Genomic DNA, 18,923 nt, shown 5'->3' on the forward strand with positions numbered 1-18,923 from the left:
TATAATTTTAAAACAAATCCTTAAAAAGTCCCTTCAAAGAGATCTTCATGGGAGGAGGTTGTTTCAGCTTCTTCACCCTCATCCTGGACTGAGGAAGAGCAGAAATAAAAAGACTAAGGTAAAATTAAAGTACAACAGTGACAGGGGTTTCACATTGTTTATAAGGGCAAGATTTTAATTATAATTTTATTCATTATTACACTTGCAAGAGTTAGATAAACAGAACACATTTAGATAAATATGCCATAATAATCAACAAATTATTGAAAAGAAAATTCATGTACACATTTCGAGAAAGAGATTAGATAATTAAATACAACAACTGGTTCTGTAACAGCACAGATTTCTGTGGAATACATTAACGTGCTGATCTTTCTCTTGATGAAGAAAGACCAGCGCGATCAATCTCCCCTCAACATCGTGAGTAGGGCTGCAAATCTGCCGGTCAGTGTGTTTTGGCCTATTATCTTTTACATGCAGATGGAGGTGACTGGATCCTCTTACTGTGGTGATTATTAGTCTTCGGAAAGACATAATGCCGCCACACCTCCGAATTGAATGAGTCAACGTAAACTACACGCTTGCCGTCGCCATGCTTCTGTTTGAACTTCCATATGAATGAACTGAAAATATTTGCTTACTTCACTCTTGTTCGCGCCAGTGAGCATGCACAGTCGGTCACGCTAGCTACAACTTGCTCGTTGCTATCGTGCCTATAAAGTGTGGCTGTTTAAAACGTGTATCGCGATTCATTTAACATCTCAACCGACTTGAATCGTCACACATTTGCATCGTTTTTCAACCGGCTCCGACTGAAACGCTACATCCCTAAAAATGTGCCCATGATTTACTCACCCTCAAGTCATCCTAGGTGTATATGACATTCTCCTTTCAGACGAATAAAATCGCAGTTATATTAAAATAGTCCTGGCTAATCCAAGCTTTATAATGGCAGTGAACTGTTACATCGTATTTGAAGTCCATAAAAGTCGATCTGTCCATCATATAACTGGTCCACACGGCTCCGGGGGTTAATAAATGCCTTCTGAAGCGAATTGATGTGTTTGTGTAAGAAAAATATCCATATTTAAAACTTTATAAAGTAAATTATCTAGCTTCCGGCCGATCGGCTTCTGTATTAAACTTACGGAAAAAGTGTAGTGCCTCTCGCAGTTTAAAATGCTTACGCTACGTCTGACGAGCGTAACTGGTGTGCAATGTCGTCAGACGTAGCGTAAGCATTTTGAACTGCGAGAGGTGTTGCACACGGTACACAAGGCTTGTTCGAGATGCATCGGCACTGCGCAGACCGATCACCGTATGACATCAAAGTACAGCGAAAGCATACGAATCCTTATGCTTTTTAATCGCTCTTGCGGTACTTTGATGTCATACGGTGATCGGTCTGCACAGCGCCGATGCATTTTGAACAAGTCTGGTGTGTTTGTGTTTTCCAATTCCTCGCTACCGTTGCTGAGAAAAACGAGACGTATACAGTGACGTAAGGCTCTGTGGTGGCTCTCTAGCCAGTGGAAAGGCAAACCGGTTCTTAGAAGGCTCATCAGTCCAACCAACTCCGAACCGGCACTAGCACTAGCTCTGAACTTGCACCCGGTTCATACTGGTGGAAAAGGGGTATATGAGAAGCTGGTCGACGGCAAGGGCTGCCGTATAAATAAGCTTTACCCACCAAGTCCGAAGTTGTTCTGCATGGCCTGGTGGGTAATGTTGGGGACTTAGGGACGATGCCGTGTTAAGGGGCGCAAGTGTCTGTTCCATTTTAGGTATCGCCCCATACCCGTGCTCTTTCAGAACCCTTATTTTTGAGTAGTTTGTGACTTGAGTACTGTAAATACAGGCTGAAAATGGTTTCTCCCACGATCTTGAATCCCCCCCAGCCAACTATTGAGTTATGGACATTGAATGACAAATAAATGTGACATTACGTGACATATTGTTTACAAGCAGTTTTTTTATGTCTTTCCCCAAAATGATGAGGTCAAAAAAGAAACCTATATGAATCGTTCACAATAAGATTAATAAAAAAAATAGGGTGAGATTTTCATTCATGTCTTCTTTAATGTTTATGTGGTGGACCATACAGTCACAACAGATCAGGCAAAAACAGGACAGCTTTTACAAGTGTTAGTGTCGTCAGTACGGTAGCATTTCAGTGAGCTGTTTATAGCTCCTCAAAAGACTGGGAAGCTTTAACCTCAGCTGTAAAAGGGTGGGGCTTTCTGCCAGTGAAATGGCACTGTAACCAGAGATCAAGGGCAGATGCAGTGCCAGCAGACTTCATGCTTAGCAACGGCAAACAAACGCTGGTAAGGAGTTGAATGTCCCTCCAGATTCACCAATCGTCTGGGTCATTCACTCTTCGCGTGAGGCTTCAATCATAAATTTGCAGCTGCTTGGGTATGGTCTCTCTCTCTCTCTCTCTCTCTCTCTCTCTCTCTCTCTCTCTCTCTCTCTCTCTCTCTCTCTCTCTCTCTCTCTCTCTCTCTCTCTCTCCTCTGGGTATAAAAATAGGTTGCTATGTGAACACCATGGCTCCCCAGAGGCATGTGCCTGTTGTTACACCCCGCTGATCTGCTGAGGGTGAGGGAACTCGTTTCCTCAATGGAGCAATGCACACCAAAACTCAAGGGATAGGTGATGTGATATGGAACATGACTGTGAGAGATTTAAATCTGACAAAACTGTTCAGTCATTTCTAGAACTTTTGTTGCTCATACTGATAGAAATGACTTGAAGCGTACTTTGAAAGGGCAACAAATATAGGTATATTGATTAAGGATCTTAACTCATTTGTGTTATGTATCTTGCACCATTCAAGCTAAATGAATGCCATTTATTTTGCTTACCTTTTAAAAGGCAATGGTCAACATGTTTAGTCACTGATCTCTCTGGAAATACTGACTTAAATAGATCCAAACTCACAATGGCCTATCCTGAACAGCAAATAGCAAAAGAGAACAGCAAACACTCTGGATCCTTCAGGTTGAATCCCATTGTTTGCTCTGAGCTAAAACAGAAAAGCCCAAACAACAGCAGGATTAATGTGGCCTAATAAAGGTGCTATTGTTTGGTGTGCTGTTCAGTTCACTAGAGCATGTGCTCAGGTCAGATCTCATGTCCCACTTACACATACATCCATTTATTTAACACTAATTCATCCATAGACATTTTATCAGATATATTTTTCTGAATAATGTAATCTACTGTTTTATTATAACTTCAGTCTGTTTAAATAATTATTCTGAATCTGTTTTGATGAACACTTTTTCTTACTTATATGGACTAATATGATTTAGGGGTATCTGTGCTTAGTGTGAAAAGTCAAGATTAACACATAAGCGAACACCCAGAACAGGAGAGTTCTGTGAAATCTCATTTGAGGAAAAAGGTCAGTTTTGGTTTCAATTTGCATAACTTATTTTTTGTTTTAGCTTGCTTATCAGAATTTATCCTGAAACTGGTCCAAAAATTTGTCAAAAAGTTTATATCTTTTTTAATGGATTTGTACAGGTGTAATGCAACAATAAGTTTCTCTGTTCGCACTAATAATTTCAGTGATCAGTACCTGCACCAATATTAGATACATATTTTTGGATATAGCCTAAAACAATTTAAACAAATACTCAATAATGTACTCAAAATTCACTGGGATTATTTGAAAACATAAACTGCACTATCAACTGACTCTGACAGTTAAATCTCGCAGCCCAAGTGATAAACTACTACAACTTTGGTTAACTTGGTTAAAATATCAAACCAAACCTGCAAACCAATGATAATTTGTTTGCAGGTATGATTTGATGTTTTAACTAATTTAATTACATTGATAATTTGATGTATTCATGTTTCTGGAATGATATGCAGTCCTGTGCCAATCTGTGCTGAAACTCATTAAACTCTCAGGAGCCTACAGTCTGCATGACATAACCCCCCCTACTGCCTGTGTTTTACCAATTTTTTTGGATACTTAGAAGTCTATAAATAATGTTTTGTGGTTTTCCTGTTTTCTAATGTTATCAGCACTCTTGAGTGGACAGAAATGGCATCAGAACACGTCCTTCTCTTTTGAGTAACAGTTGATAAATTGAATGCTTTATTTAGCCATCCATGCCATGTGCCATGAAAGCACTATTATGAGATGCTCAATGCTTGGGTGCATTTAAATGTTTTAAAAAATAACCCAATGCATAAAAAACGTTTTATTTTGCTAAAATGTTTATGAAGATTGACCGTTATTGATTTTTTTTATAACCAATACCAATTATTTGCATGTTTATGTGCCCGATAACCATTTAGAACCAATATTTATTTATTGTTTTATTTCTATTTTTGACAATTATAACAACAGCACTGAACTGAACAAACTGTTTTATTTAACACTTAAAAAATGCAGTTTGCAGTTTCACTTCCTCTTTACAAAACAAAACACACTTCTACATCAAGTCTGAAAGAGTGCAATAAAATAAATAGTGCACTGTTACTAAAGTCTTTTTTAAATCAAATCTTTAAGTAAACTGGTAATGAATATAGCATGTAAAAATAAGCATAACTTTTTAAACTGCCTGAATAAAAGTGCTCTTGCATCTTTTTATTTATAACAACAGCATATTAACAACAGGCAAAATAAATGTACAAAATCTAATGTTTTCAAATGGAGAACATAAATAAATGACAGGTGAGTCTATCAACTCCCCATAAATATAAGCATAAATAATAAATATAAGCATTTGTTTTAAACTACAGTTTTACAAGGTTAACGTGTTTGATGTAGGCTAAAGATTGAAGAGAATAAAACAACCTGGAATATTCGATGGAATATGCAAACATTGTCAGAAAAATAAACAAGCAGCGAATACATCATTGCATTTACCGAGTCCATCTCATCTGGCATGTTATCAGATTTATTAATAATGTTTTTTTCGCATCTAGAACATTATTATTATTATTATTAATTGAAATCCTGTATGTAATGCAAGTAAAGAGTAAATATTTGATTTGAGAACAGTAATTGTAATGAGTTATAAATGCAAGAAGTCCTTACATTAACAGAAAAAAAGAAACTACAGTAAATCATGTTACAATTTTTAGACCTATTTTTTTCCAGAATTTTTGTTTCAGAATTTACAAAACCTTTTACATTTAACTTTTTTTGCACAAACGTATAGCATAACCTACATTCATACCTGAATGTCAAAATACTTATTACAAATTACATTTTTTCTTAATTTAAATTTAATAATTTGTTGCAGCTCTAATTTTGGATTAATTTGCTAGTGGAAACTGTACATTGTTTTCCCTGCAGTTGATTGTGTTAACTGGAGCAGAGAGAGTCTAATGGACAGCATGGGTGGGTGGGTGGGGAGGTGGGAGTTTGTTTAGGTCCTGATTTGGGTCATGTAGCCATTCATTCTAACGGATCCGTTAATCGGGCTGTTGATCCAACAGTGTGTTGAAATTGGCAGGTTAGTGAAGGGCTATTCCTTTAACACGCACAGCTGATTAGGCATGATCTCAACTGCCAAACATTCCACCTTTGATTTCTGAATGTGTTGTGTAATCTCGGTTGTAGCGGTATGAGATTTTCACGGTATGATAACCGGTATACGGAATGTGCCACAGGATGTGGAATGTGCAACTTTATTTACATAATAGTGTGGCTAAACAAAAAGTTCCACACCACATCAATAAAAACTTAGTCCTTTGTTCACTTAAAGACACAATTCTACGGAGAATTTTCAGAAAGATTAAAACTAAAACGACCAAAGAACGCTCCCTTTACAGTTGCTGAAGCTGTCAATCAAACACTTGCCAAAACTCCTGTTATGTAATCAATGACACTGTAACACTGTAACTGTTACAAAGCATTCATGATTGTGCAGAAATCGCTTTGCAATGATGAGATCACTGCATTCACGCGATCAACAGACTAGGGTTGTATAACGATTAATCGCAACCAAAATAAAAGTTTGTATTTACATAATATATCTGTGTGTGCTGTGTATAATTATTATATACTGTATAAATACACACACATGCATGTGTATATTTAAGAAAATTTTTTGAAATAAATAAAATATTTATATATAATATAAATGTATATACAGTATATACATGCAACTATTTCTTAAATATATACATGTATGTGTGTGTATTCAAATATACATAATAATTATATACAGCACACACAGATATATTATGTAAATACAAACTTTTATTTTGGATGCGATTAGTCGCGATTAATCGTTAAACAGCCTTACAACAGACTGTCTGTCATCTGCTCAATGCTCATCACTGCAACCTTTCATGTGATAAGAATAGATCTAAATACACTATATTGCCAAAAGTATTGGAACATCCCTCCAAATCACTGAATTCAGGTGTTCCAATTACTTCCATGGCCACAGGTGTATAAAATCAAGCACCTAGGCATGCAGACTGCTTACAAACATTTGTGAAATAATCGGTCGCTCTCAGGAGCTCAGTGAATTCAAGCGTGGTAACGTGATAGGTTGCCACCTTTGCAATAAGTCCATTCGTGAAATTTCCTCACTACTAAATATTCCATGGTCAACTGTTCAAGTCATATTATAACAAAGTGGAAGCAACTGGGAACAACAGCAACTCAGCCATGAAGTGGTAGGCCACGTAAAACTGCTTCACACTTCTCTGTCTGGCAATCAGATGGACGAGGCTGGGTTTGGCGGTTGCCAGGAGAACCTTTCCTGACTGCATTGTGCCAATTGTAAAGTTTGGAGGAGGGGGGATTATGGTATGGGGGTTGTTTTTCAGGGGTTGGCCTTGGAATAGTGTATAATGCTATAATCAACACTTTTCACGATTCGTTTTTCTTAAGCGCTGTAATAGTTAAAAAAAATAGTAAACGTATTCGAGAGGGTTCCACATGTAATACTTATTTCATATGCAATGATGTCAGCTAATCACTGCATCTTAAAAAAATAACAATGATTGACAATACAGCTCTTTCATTTACAAAAGACTATAAATAAAAATAACATTGATGTCAAAAGTTAGTGTCGGTCTAGTAAGTGTTCACAAGAGCTTTTCCTCACACTTTTGTTCACTAGCTAATCCAACCATCTACAATGCCAGCAGATCACTCGCATTTGCTAGTAAATCTTCACTCTGGGCCACTAAATAATATATCATTAGCCATTGGCTAATAAATGCTTAGATTTTACTCGCCAGTGTGTGTTAGAGGCTAAGAATAAGTTTAGCATAGATATATTTTCATTTGCTGAACACTCAGAGAAACAGTTTTGCTCTCCATCAGGCAATCTGTCTATTTAAGTTTAGCTCAACGGGTGTGCAGCGTCCCTGTATTTGACGTACCGTAAACTCTAGTGTAAAGGCACACAACTCGCCGTCACATTGCTGAGAGCGCTAGCTGTGCTTCTCACACACATACACACACGCAAAGAGAGAGACACACAGACAGAGAGAGTCTTAAATACCACACAGAATCGACGCGCCACATGTAAACCATATTCTTTGTTGTATTTTCCTGTCAAAATAGTTGGATATAATTTGGAATTATTCATCTTTTAAAAACAAGCAGAAGATATGCTGGTTTCTTCCGTAATGGGCATAACTAATACGCAAACGACAATCTCATTGGCTGGTGCTCATCTATTACCATCACTGTTTTGATTTCAGTAAATCAGTTTGAGTGAATGCAGACAACGTGATTAATGCAATGTTCTGTGCGCATTGCATTATGTATTATAAACAAATACAAGTACTAATTACAAGAATAGACATAGATCAATACAATATAACAAAATTACAAATGAAGAGTCTTACAGTACTGTAGTATTCAGGTACAGAAATGTAGCTTAATAATTAGACCTAAATGAAAAATAACACTATAATGTTATTTTTTTACTGAGTGGTGGTTGCAGCAGGGATGAATAAACAGGAAGCCTGGATCTAGGCGCAGCAGTCTGTATTTATAAGTGAAACAAAATAACAAAAACTAAGAAAAGCTTCTTAGCAATTGCAGAAAACATGAACATAACAACCACCAAAACAATACCTGTTTCCATTCAAAGCTGCAAATTTAACTTAACTTGAAATATTGCATAAATCATTTGCGAATGCAAAATTGTCACTTCCTGGGAATTGCCACAACATTTCTGTAATAAAAATGGAAGTTGCTGCAAGCCACTGTGGCTCTTTTTTCATACATCAAAAATGACTTGCGTCTCAGAGTGTGCCGATGAAACGTAATAAATGCTGTCATGTTTTCTTGCATTCGGTGGCCTTGTATTTGGGAACACAATCATTTTAGACACTTCTGGGAGGGAATTGAACCAAATTATTTTGATGACAGATGTTGGCTCATGCATTTCTTTCTCAGCTGCTTACGCTCACTTAAGACATAACTGACTGTGTTGAAGAGTATACATGTCGACTGCCAAGACTGCCGTGTGTATATGCCTGTTCAAGCACAAGGAGATGCAAAAGAAGATGCAGGAGATGCAAAAGAATATTTGGTGCCGAACCGTAGGTCATAGATCAACTGCAATCTGTTTAACTCCTTGTGCCCACCATTGTGTTCACTGTATACTTTGCATTTTTGGCAAATTGTTGGTTGTTGGTCATCTAGGTATTCCATGCATACTGGTGTTGTCAAAATGATCAATATTTCACTACATATCATCACTGAAATATTTGAAATGATTCCAATACTCATTTTCTGCAGTATCAATACACAGATACCAGTTGTGCATTCTCACTCTCTCTTCTCTCTGACGACAAATTGAGACGCACAATTACAAGTTACAGATTCCAGTATCGTAACAACACTAATGCATAAAGGAAATGTGCATATTGTGCACAATATAAATACTATTACTGCAGAAGTAGTTGGAGTAGCAAGTTATAGAGGGAACAAGTCTGTATCAGTCAATGCAGTGAAAGCTAAGTCATCTCTAAAGGACAAAGTCAATCCATTAGTAACCCAGTCGCAGTGAAGGCTGTGTGTTTGGAGCTGCCAGCTGAGAAGCTGAGATTTCCTGCTCTCCCAGGGAAGCTGGCTCATGCCTAAAGGGCTCTTTGTTGGACAAGGTGTGTGATCTGAGCAGCCACTGAGCTCAGTACAAAACCACACTTTCAAAACCTCCTGTTCCTGTCAGCACCGGAGGTGTGTTCTTCCACACTTAGTACACACATCCTACATAACAAACATATAAGCACATAAGAGCACTATCCCACTAAGAGCCAAAGTTTTGCTACAAGTCTGCCTTTCTTGAGCATAACTACTGAGCATATTTTGAAGAAGAATTTGAATGCCTTAAAGGGACCAATCACCCTTTAATATCTTATTGTATCTTATCTTATCTACAGTGCATCTGGAAAATATTTACAGCTCTTCCCTTTTTTCACATTTTGTTATGTTACAGCCTAATTCCAAAATGGATTAAATTCATTATTTTCCTCAAAATTCTACAAACAATACCCCATAAAAGTTTGATAGATCTATCTATCTATCTATCTATCTATCTATCTATCTATCTATCTATCTATCTATCTATCTATCTATCTATCTATCTATCTATCTATCTATCTATCTATCTATCTATCTATCTATCTATCTATCTATCTATCTATCTATCTATCTATCTATCTATCTATCTATCTATCTATCTATCTATCTATCTATCTATCTATTAGGGGTGTAATGGTACACAAAACTGACGGTTCGGTACGTATCGGTTTTGAAGTCATGGTTCGGTACAGCAGTTTTACAAAATTGCTTTTTATTTATTTTTATTAAACAGTGGTTTACTGGGAAAAAAAGTGTCTGTCCTTAAATTAATTAAATTATAAATAAAAGTTGATTGAAGATATTGCTGTAAACTAAATAGGGAGACCTTACTTGCACATTAATATTAAAGGTTAACGACAGAGCCCAAACTATTAGCCTAAATTCAGTCACTATTAATTTTTAGGTATAATAATGAACACTCAAATAACATAGTACGCAACATGTAAACTTCACATAAGGCAATTTTTGCAATAACTTCTAAATCTTATTATAAAAAAAATAGTTTTTTTCTCCAATTCGTTGTTGAAATATAATCATTTATACACAGTGTCTGTCATTTTCATGACATGTTTATTTAAACATACAATCAAGATATCACTAACAGGTTTAGTAGAATATACTGAATAGGCTAATATAGGTCATATATTTAGTGAAAGAGTTGATTTCTGTAGTGAATATAATTCTGTGGACACTGAATGACTGCCTGAGGTAAATGTGATGCTACATGACATTGATTAGTTTACAAGCAGTAATATTGAGGTCTTTTCGCCGTTGAAACACTGATTGAGCGATTAAACCACATATGATACGTGACAGTAAGTTGTAATGTATCCTCAACATACCTTCAGATGTTCATTCATGTTTATTCTTTAGGAAAAGATGATCGATCGCGTTCACTTGAACTGTGATCACTGATCAGTCACGTCACATTAAAGGGGTGATGAATTGAGAAACATTCCCTTGAGCCTTTGATATATTAAAATTCATTGTGATATAAGAATATCCTGTAAGTTTCAGAGCTGAAAACTTCCTTGTTAGTCAAAGAAAAGCTTTTATTGACACCAGGCCCAGAAAACGATAAATCTCAGAATATGTCGACCACTTACCTAATAGGATGCAGAGCACCGCCTCAAGCCCGCCCACCGATTCGTGGAGCTAAACGGGTCGTGCTACCGAGCAATAAACATGACGGTTCCAGCTCACGTCCGTAAGACATTGCGTGTTTGTCCGCTTCATTTCACCACGGAATCGATTGTAAACAAGATACAGGTCAAGATTGGATTTGCAGACATATTGAGATTAAAACAGAACACAATGCTATGCCTTCTATATTGGATCCAACAGGAACGGGGGAACACACACTTATGTGAGTAAAACATGTTTTTTTATATGTGTTAGTATTGCATTGTTACAGATCGTTTGAAATCTATTGATTACATACCTTAGCACGCGGTCACAGGCTGGGGAATCCTCTATTTGAAGTTATTGCTTCATTCGTGATCATACTCGGACTTGTAGCGTTATGGGCCTGGGCTCGGACTTTACTTTTTTAAAAGCCCAACGTCCCCGGGGCTATGTGTTTTTCAGCCTGCTGACGGGTTATCTTAAATAGTGAAATAACATTCCTTTTTTTGCGCACGTGTGTGTGTGTATGTGTGTATGGTTCGCAGTTATATTCACTGATCGGGCGACAACATTCCAATCAATCGCGGGTGGATGAGAGATGAATCTTTGTGTTTGTTTGATAAAGATATTTTGCGAGTCCTGTGAGCGAAGTGGTCGCTTTCAAAACAATCCCCACATGTACTGAGAGTAGCTGAAGCTCATTAAATATGCAATTCTTATCCAATCCTAGCAGTGGTCGTTTACTTCCAAGTCTTCAGTGCGGCACGCCCATCAAAACCGACCGTTTCTTCAGAGAGCCTTAAAAACCAAGGTAGAAAATAGGCTATTACTTATTCATTATGATGTTTCTGAATGTAAAAACCACGCAAACGTCATAAAAAGCCAGTTCATGACACCTTTAAAGGGCATATTGCAGGTTAGAGACTCCAGTGAGTCAATGTATAGAAAAATAATGTAGGAACTAGATTTTCTATAAAATATACTTATAAATACGCTATTAAGGCTTTTGGAGTCGTTTTTGTGAGAATTTTACTTCCGCATCTAAAAATGCCAAAACCGGACGTGACGTAACGAGAGAGAGTGCGGTGAATTTCAGCGATAGGAAAACAATGGATCGCAATGACAGTTCGGACGCTGAGGAAATTATAAATGTTTATTAATACTCATATGGCAGACCAAAGCCATACAATTATGACACACAATTAGGGACAGACCAGGATTAGACAGAACAACGATTAGAGGAGACAAATTCATATTCATTTGTGTTAATGTACATACTTTGTATTCATCAATGTAAACACTACGGCAAAGAAGCATCGCATGTGGATGTTTATTCATTAAATATCATCCTTTAGGCAAGCTACACACTGCCTGTGTGACGCGCGGCTCCGTGCGTCTCCGCGCCGAAAGCGTATGCTAGAAATAGAACCGATGCATTTTTTTCACGACACGCGTGTTGGAAGCGTTTCCAGGCAAAATAGTATAGGAAAAGCTGTTTGTACATATTAATAAATGACATTTTGATGTTTGGAGTCTCTAGGTTTTGACATAAATGCAGATATAATTGTAATTAAGAAAAAAAAAAAATCAAATATTGCATCTGTCAATACAGAACGAAATATTCGGCAGCCTATTTTGCCGTCAATACTGCCGACGTTGTCTTTGCTGTATCAGTGTATATATATATATTTATGTTTAACATGAAGTATAGCCCTCCCTGTACGTCACCTAGCAGCAGCAGCGCCGCGTCAGACAGGCTTCTGGTGTGTAAAGACATAGAAAACGCCACGCTCACGCCACGCAGGCCTTACATGAGTATAACAATGTTTGACTCCATCGGGATGATAATAGTCCGGTCTAAAGCACTACACACACCATCGCGTGTTTCGAGGCAGATGCAGAAGAGAAGTCCCGTCTCTTCACCTGCACAAAACGCCACCATGCAGAATTCCTAACTTTTTTTTTTTTTTTAGGAAACCTGTGGACTTGATGACCTGACAGGCTGGACACAATAATTTACCATGACCATGATAAATTGGAATAGAAAAACTACAGAAAATACACAGACTCGTACTGAATACCAACCTATTCTGCACTGAGCCAACGCAGAGCTTGGCAATCGACTCCCTCTCGTGACGTAATATGACCCGATGTTGAAAAAAAAAATCGTTTTTTACAAGCGGCCAACGAAACGGCCACTTTATCTACTAAATTTGTGCTCTTATGTCCTTTTAAAACATTTTAAATCCTGCATTACCTTTTCATATGGTATTTTCATACAATGTTATATATTTGGAATTTTTTTTTACCTGCAATACGCCCTTTAAAAAGCGTCAAAACAGCATTTATCGTTTGAATTTCGTGATAAAATGGACTGAATACTTAATATGTTTGTGTGGGAACTCGGATTGAGTGTGTTCCACGCTTAAAACAAGCCTACTGTTAACTGTTCGGAAACCGTTCGGTACACATGTGGACCGAATTGAAAGCCCTGAAACAGTATGGTACGAATACGTGTTCTATCTATCTATCTATCTATCTATCTATCTATCTATCTATCTATCTATCTATCTATCTATCTATCTATCTATCTATCTATCTATCTATCTATCTATCTATCTATCTATCTATCTATCTATCTATCTATCTATCTATCTATCTATCTATCTATCTATCTATCTATCTATCTATCTGTCTGTCTGTCTGTCTGTCTGTCTGTCTGTCTGTCTGTCTGTCTATCTAATCTATTTTCAAGTTTCACAAAATTCATAAAGGCGTTGATAAAGTAATCTATATGAATATAACGGTTTAACCCAACTCCAAAGAGAAATGGTTTAATTTAGACTTTTATCCTCATTCACTGGGCACATTTTTCATATAGGTGCATCCCGAGTTCTGTTAAATAAATATAATACATTATAATATAATTTTTGTTGTGTGTCATTGAGATAATTGTGTTTTAACAATCAATTGGTCTGTTTTGGAGTAGTTGGTCATTTCATTGACAGTTCCGGTGCAGAGGGCAGTTTGTTGCATAATCAGTGAATGACACAACAGCCTGTTGATAAGCTGGCATTTTGGCACAAGTCTTTATAAATTATTAACTGGATGTGCTCGAGGAGTCGAGGTCCAAGCTTTTTGGCATTCTCACATGCTTTGCACCTCTCAGCTGCCTAGAAGTGTCTTCCAGGTCCGTAGAAGCTCCATGTTCCAGTAGCTCGTCTCCTGTGTGCTTCCTGGATTTGGAATACAGACAGACTCTCACGGCTGCTTTGACAGTAGGAGGATGGTTTTATCTACTGCTAATATTTGCACTGCGGAAAGAGAACAAGCTTGAAATGAAAAGAGCGCTTATCAGTTTTCAGTATATTTGTGGCATTGAAAGTGAGAGAGGTTTTGTGGTATGAAGTTTGAGGCCTAGTTTATGAAGTATGAGTGAAGTATGAATTCTTTTACTTCAAAGTGTGTTAATGGTTTACCATTTTCCCCCTTTAAGGTCATGACAGAGATTTTTGTTCTATATCCTATAGTTGTGTTACTGTCTGTGCTTACATTATGATTGATAATAATGTTAAGAAAATCACAGTGAATTGTGTTGCTTAGTTGCTAAGCAGTGTCATAAAGCAAATAATTGTTGGTTAGTTCGGTTCAATACATTACATTCTCATATGTCAACTGGTTTTTACAGTACTGAATATGTTGTGAACCTGTTAACGTACCAGTGACTCATTTGTTTTTGTATGTAAATGTATGTAATCTTTATTTTAATGTTTATAAATAAGTCTTTATTTCATCTTGAAAAACTAGTGTGTAAATCATCAGATAGGTCAAAGGCTTCTTTGGCCTCTTTTTATAAATATCTTACTATGAAAATAATAACCCCTTTACAAAACAACGCCCATCTGGGATGAAAGTGTTGTCATTTGGAGAAGAACCTATACATATGTTACACATATGAGTATTATGACTTAAAATGTTCCATTCAGTTTATTCTTTTTTTCCCTTTTTTTTAAATCCCTAATTGTCATTTTTAATAACTTGTTTATTACTGAGTAGTTTTTGAGTGACTATGGAATGTAACAAATATTTATGTTATGGAATTACATACAATTTAAAACAAAAAATGTAATCGGTGGTGAATTGTTAGAACAACTAGTCTGTATACATTTATAGATTTCTTTTAGATATAGTGTTTTTTTTTATATTGCCTGTCTTGTTCTCTACTTCATTATGTAATGTCAGCAGAGTTTTGTTTATATTGTGTTTTGATGGAAAGGAGGATTTCAGTCTAATCAGTCAAAGCAATCTTGAATCAGGTTTGAAAAAGATAGGCCTAGTATGTTTTATTACTGCAATATGACATAACATAGGGCTGGGCGATATGACCAAAAAATTACCACTCTAAAATTTTTCATATCAGTCAATATCGATAATTATCACGATAAAGGTCAGATCTTTGCCTGACTTTGACGCGTATCTTCAGTCAAGTCAAGTCACCTTCATTTATATAACGCTTTTCACAATATAGATGGTTTCAATGCTGCTTTACAGTGATAATATGAACTTTTTTGGCTCTAGAAAAAAGTTATTGTCCAGCTAAAGTACGTTTTTGATTGATTCATTTCCGTTGTAAATAAATATTAGTTATTTACTTTGGGTGGGATTACAAATTATTATTTTTTTTTTTTTTAACTAAGGGAAGTACATTGTATTTAGCATTTAAGGTAAAGATGGTAACATCAGATTAATTATTCTGTTAAAGGAGAACTCCGGTGAATTTTTAAGTTAATCTTGATCGTTATACCTTTGTGAGTACTGTCTATAGAAAAAAAAACGAACCGGATTGGTGCTTGCAACACGGAGCTGTTACAGTTAATGCCCAGAGCTCCCACTCAGCTAACACGGCAGCTATGGGGGCATATCCAGGGGGGAGGAGCGTTATGAACCATTTCTTCTTCACATGTGAGCCGATCATCACATTTCACACACACGACGCTCCTCCCCCCTGGGCTATTTACATTTTACCGTCTACAACTGAGTTCCCACAGGACTTAAGCGCGAGACTACAGCTTGCCGTCTAAAACACTATTTCGGTGAGTTTAAACAATCGATAAGTTGCTAAACGCATCTCGTTGTCATGTAAGGGCCCTGTTCATGTTGGACAGACATTTTAATTGCATTTTGTGTCTGTTAAGAGGCACAAAGACACTCTTTATGTATATGCCCATTGCCCCCATAGCTGAGTGGGAGCTCTGGGCATTAACTGTAACAGCTCCGTGTTGCAAGCACCAATCCGGTTCGTTTTTTTTTCTATAGACAGTACTCACAAAGGTATAACGATCAAGATTAACTTAAAAATTCACCGGAGTTCTCCTTTAAGCAAAGTTTCCAGCAATATTTCTGCCAGTTCCTGTTCTCTTTATTGTAAATCAAATGAGCCAGATTACTGAGAATCTCACTTTTTGTCTTTAATGGCTCCTGAAACCCCTGTACCATTTTGAATAGTTATGCTGATTGGATTAGGACTGGTGATACTCTAGAGCAGGGGTCTCCAAACTCGGTCCTGGAGGGCCGCTGTCCTGCAGAGTTTAGCTCCAACCGCAAATAAACACACCTGAACCAGCTAATCAAGGTCTTACACGCATAGATATACATAATAAAGGATAGATGTCTCGTCCCAGCTGCTGGCCAATGGAGGTCGACGTCCGCACCTGGCGGCCATCTTGTCACAGTCAGCTCGCTCACTCGTAACATTGTGTTTTAATGGTGCATGTACTTTTTAAATAACCATAACTTGCTCAATTTTCTACCGATTTTCAAAGTGTTTGGTTTGTTATAAACATCAGAGATGTAGTTATGACACTGTATACTTATGAATAATGATTGATAATTTGTTCAATCATCCAGAATTATAGCCACATTAATAACGTTTGTAAGAAACCAAACCATTTGTAAATCCGTGAAGATTTCAGCGAGATAAGATTATTTGTGTTCGTGCAGATCACTCACCTTACATCAGGTACCACAGAGCCCGCCAGAAAGCTTGCCTGTGACAAGATGGTCGCCGGTGATGACGTTAGAGACTTTGCCGTAAGACATCTAGCCTTTATTATTTATATCTATGCTTACACGGTCCTAGTAAGACACTGATTAGCTGGTTCAGGTGTGTTTAATTGGGGTTGGAGCTAAACTCTGCAGGACAGCAGCCTTCGAGGACAGAGTTTGGAGACTTCTGTTCTAGAGTCTGGGGCGGGTCGCTTTACCTGGATACTTCATTTGCATGCTTTAAGGTCACCCATTTGCTTTCTCTCCTGCACCCTAAAATCTATATAAACTACAGTGTATAAGTCTTACAGGTTTGGGACAACATGAGGATGAGTAAATGATGACAGAAGTTTTATTTTTGGGTGAACTAACCCTTTAACTATATATTAACTAATATATTATTTAGCATTATTATAAATATTATATTTTTATTATAATATTATAAATGCATTTCTAATGCTTTTAAGTACATTATAGAATTGTTTGCTGATTTATTGATATATCAGTCGATAGTACCACTTACCACGTGTTCAATCAGTAGTGTTTTGGCTATAAAGTGATGGTTTCTTGTTTGGGTAATTGATATGGTGCTTAACCAAACATGCAATCAAATTAATGCCAGAATTAGTGTTATGATACAACACATTCTCACTCCCAAGGTGTCAAATATTGCTGCTTGGCATGAGCCCTGCACAACACCCTGTTGATTCCAAAAGAACCCGCTGGTGTTGTTATACTGACACACAGCAGGGCTTTTTTCATCACTTTGCTAATTGCTCTTATGGATCATTTTATAATTACATAGCAAAATCCTCCTGCTTTTATGTTTTCCAGCATATGTATCTTTATAACTTTTCTCATAAAACTGCTTACATGGCCCCTGTTGCTATTTCCTTTTGGAGATTGTTAGGTTGTATGTTTTTTCACTACATGACAAACCTTTTTTTTTAAATACAATACAAATTGGGCCATTGTTGTGGTACTGGTTATTTAGGAGTGTCTGAGCTTAGAGTTAGCCTTCATTGCAAAACTTATTTTACAAATATTTGCACCACTTAATCATCAAAAGTAATCCTTACTTTCGCTCTTCTGAATTTATTCGACAGGAGGAGAATGAAGGCCAAGGCCCCCCCTCCACCTCTACCGCCCCAGCCTGCCCCCCGCAGGATCTTCCGAAATGCCGTTCCTGACGGAGGAGGATCTTCAGGGGGAGACAGCAAGGAAAACATGCTTCAATCCTCTGTGGATCTCCATATCAGTGTGCCTTCAGGGTACCAGACCACTGTCACTGTGGATGGCAGGTGAATATGCTCATTGCACCTTAGCCTAAACATTTCATCAAAACATTTTATTTTAGTATTGGTTGGTAGCTTAATGGTGGTACGGTTGACTGAATATAGTTGGGACAGGAAGTGCACACTGACATTGTACACTGTGACCTTCAAAAACAGCTAGACAGAGTGCGGCTGATGGAAAGGAACATAACATCTTGAGATGGGTTTTTACACAGTTTTTAATATGCATATGTATAAACATGATACAAGAACCAAAGATGTCCATTTGCCACTTTGGGTGAAACATTTTTTGGACAATAAATTAAAAAGTGTTAAAATGAGATATAATTGTCCTGCTCTACCATATTTTTTACAAAGCTCTGGAAGTGAAAGAGAATAACATCATACATATCTTAAAGGATGCAAGAAAAGTCCTAACTATCATACTTCACAAGGCGATGATTTAATTGTGAGCGCTGCATATCAAAGTAAAAATGTGGCGTTGCTGCTCATTCTACTGGCTTGTCCCATTAGAGCAGTTCACAATCAATGCCAAACGATTGCTTATAGGGATGCTCATATTGACCGTTTAACCGTTAACCGATAGTACGAATTTTGACTGATTAATACTATCAGGTTTAAAAGGTTTTTTTTTTTTTGCTGCATGGTCACCACATTTTTATAAGAAACAATATCAAGTCTATATAACACGAAAGAACAACAAATATATTGGTGAGAACACTCGTTTAAACAGCCTACAGACCGGGACTGCATTTGACTGCAAATCATATTTTTCACAATGTTGATTCTTCTTGCAATCGTAATGCAATGGACTGTGGTCTACATTAAACATTTAAATAAAAGGTTTACACAGTCATATACAATAAACG

At 37.0% G+C, this 18,923-nt stretch overlaps 1 protein-coding gene across 2 annotated transcripts in view; it reads left to right on the forward strand.

Moving 5' to 3' along the window:
- The window catches only part of cobl (cordon-bleu WH2 repeat protein), a 126,943-nt gene that overhangs the window by 22,088 nt on the left and 85,932 nt on the right, over positions 1–18,923 (forward strand). For both annotated transcript variants that reach the window (XM_079837453.1, XM_079837454.1), the window contains exon 3: positions 17,866–18,060. In XM_079837453.1, the coding sequence (XP_079693579.1) occupies positions 17,866–18,060 (195 nt within the window). The remainder of the gene's footprint in view (positions 1–17,865; positions 18,061–18,923) is intronic.

The sequence above is a fragment of the Gobio gobio genome (genome assembly GCF_949357685.1).
Source record: "Gobio gobio genome assembly, chromosome: 15".
Lineage (NCBI taxonomy): Eukaryota > Metazoa > Chordata > Actinopteri > Cypriniformes > Gobionidae > Gobio > Gobio gobio.